Source organism: Octopus bimaculoides, chromosome 2 (assembly GCF_001194135.2).
Source record: "Octopus bimaculoides isolate UCB-OBI-ISO-001 chromosome 2, ASM119413v2, whole genome shotgun sequence".
Classification (NCBI taxonomy): Eukaryota; Metazoa; Mollusca; class Cephalopoda; order Octopoda; family Octopodidae; genus Octopus; species Octopus bimaculoides.
In genome coordinates this window covers 133037297-133039115 of record NC_068982.1, presented here as the reverse complement: position 1 = coordinate 133039115, position 1819 = coordinate 133037297, and the positions used below count along the sequence as shown (strand labels likewise).

The 1819-nt window shown below is 38.6% G+C and overlaps 1 protein-coding gene across 1 annotated transcript in view; it reads left to right on the top strand.

The window, feature by feature from the left end:
- The window catches only part of LOC106877918 (protein dachsous), a 62077-nt gene that overhangs the window by 17065 nt on the left and 43193 nt on the right, over positions 1–1819 (top strand). The window contains exon 7 of the mRNA XM_052965883.1: positions 1461–1671. Within this exon, the coding sequence (XP_052821843.1) occupies positions 1461–1671 (211 nt within the window). The remainder of the gene's footprint in view (positions 1–1460; positions 1672–1819) is intronic.

Below are 1819 nucleotides of genomic sequence, written 5' to 3'. Positions count from 1 at the left end.
ATATATATATATATATATACATATATATATATATACCTATCTCCTAGCTTCCCTTCTGGCTATCTGGTACACCTCCTTGCTACCCCCACTCTTCCAGGTTTTCCAGGCCTATTTCTTTGCTCTAATAGCCCTGTCTACAGTATTGTTCCACCACTATGTTACCTTAGGTCTGGAAGGGACTTTGCGCCAGCCACAGATTTGGTCAGTCGTGCTCAGTAAGCTGTCATGCTGGAATTTCTAGTTACCGTCTATGTCATAAGTCTGTAGCTCCTCCTCCCTCTCATCAAATTTCTCAATGAGGATGTCCCTAAATCTCTGACCATGTGAAGGGTTCTTAAGCTTCCAAATCCTTCTTTTCTGGATTGGTCTGCTTCTTGGCATCCTTCTGGCCTTGAGTCTAAAGTTACTGATGACTAGTCTATGCTGGAGGGTACATTCTTCACCAGGGAGTGTCTTTGTATTTAAGAGCAACCTTGCATCCTGTTGTCTGGTGAGAAGGAGATCAATCTGGCTAGCAGAGTCACCTAATTGATAGGTCATCAGGTGGCTGGCTGGCTTCCTGAAGTTGGTCTTACAGATTAGTAGGTTGCTTGCATTACAGAACTCCAATAGCCTAGTTCCCCCTTTGATTCAGGAACCAATTCCATGGCCTCCATGAACACCATGGAAGATACCAAATTGCTGTCCAACATGCTCATTAAAATCTCCAACCACAAAGATGAGATCATTGTCACTCTTCTTTGAGGCAGGTTATCATAAAAGTGGTCCTTCTGATCATTTGGTAGACTGCTTGTGGTGCGCAGGCAGAGATAATTGTAGCTATACTATTCTGCAAGACTAGCCTAAGCTTAAGCATTCTATCGCATGCCCTGATTACTTCTATGATCTTATCTATCCATTTCTCTGCGAGGAGTATGCTTACACCCCTTACTCCATCACTGTTACCTTCCCTGAAGATTTTATACCTTTGTGCTTTGCTTGTGATTTTATACCTATGACGACCCTGGCTGAAACTCCTCTCCACCTCACCTCTTTCATCAACACATCTCCGTTCAAGCATCACTACAATCGCATTAGACCTACCTTTTAATGTGCCTACGTTGACAGTGCCAACTCTAAAAGCTCTGAAAGGAATGTGGAAGGAAACCTGGAAAAAGGAGATGTTGTTCATCACCTGGAAAGAAGGTTTCTGTGTTCGTTTGATTGACATGCTACACTGTTCTCACTTTTGACCTGTCATCATTGAAATATTTGAGCATGTTAAGATAGTTACTTACTCTTACCCCCTACTGGGGGTAAGAGAAAGTGTTAGCAACATTGTAAGTATAAGCATTATGAGCTTTGTAAATATAAGCATTACTGGTGCTGCAGATATAAATAGAAAGAAATTAAAGTAAATGTGAATTATAAATTAAAGTAAATGTGAATAAAAAAAAATGCTATCAATATTTCATTTCTAGGTTGAAATAAAAGCTTCTGATGCTGGTACTCCATCGCTTCCTTCAATTCCTGCAATATTTTTGTTATCTGTGAATGTTACAAACATTAATGATGAGCCCCCTGAATTTCTCCAGCCTAATGACACATTCACAATTAAAGAAGGACCACCACCAATAGCTATTGGCTCAGTGAAGGCTAAAGATTCTGGATTTGATTTATGTTATACTATTGGTAAGTAAAAAATTTGAAAACCTTATTAACAAAAATAAACGAGTCAATTATTGCATTTAGAGAATATAAAACAAATTTGTTTTAGCAAAAGATACACCTCGAAATCATAATGTATATTACTACATAAATATCATAATTTTAAATATCT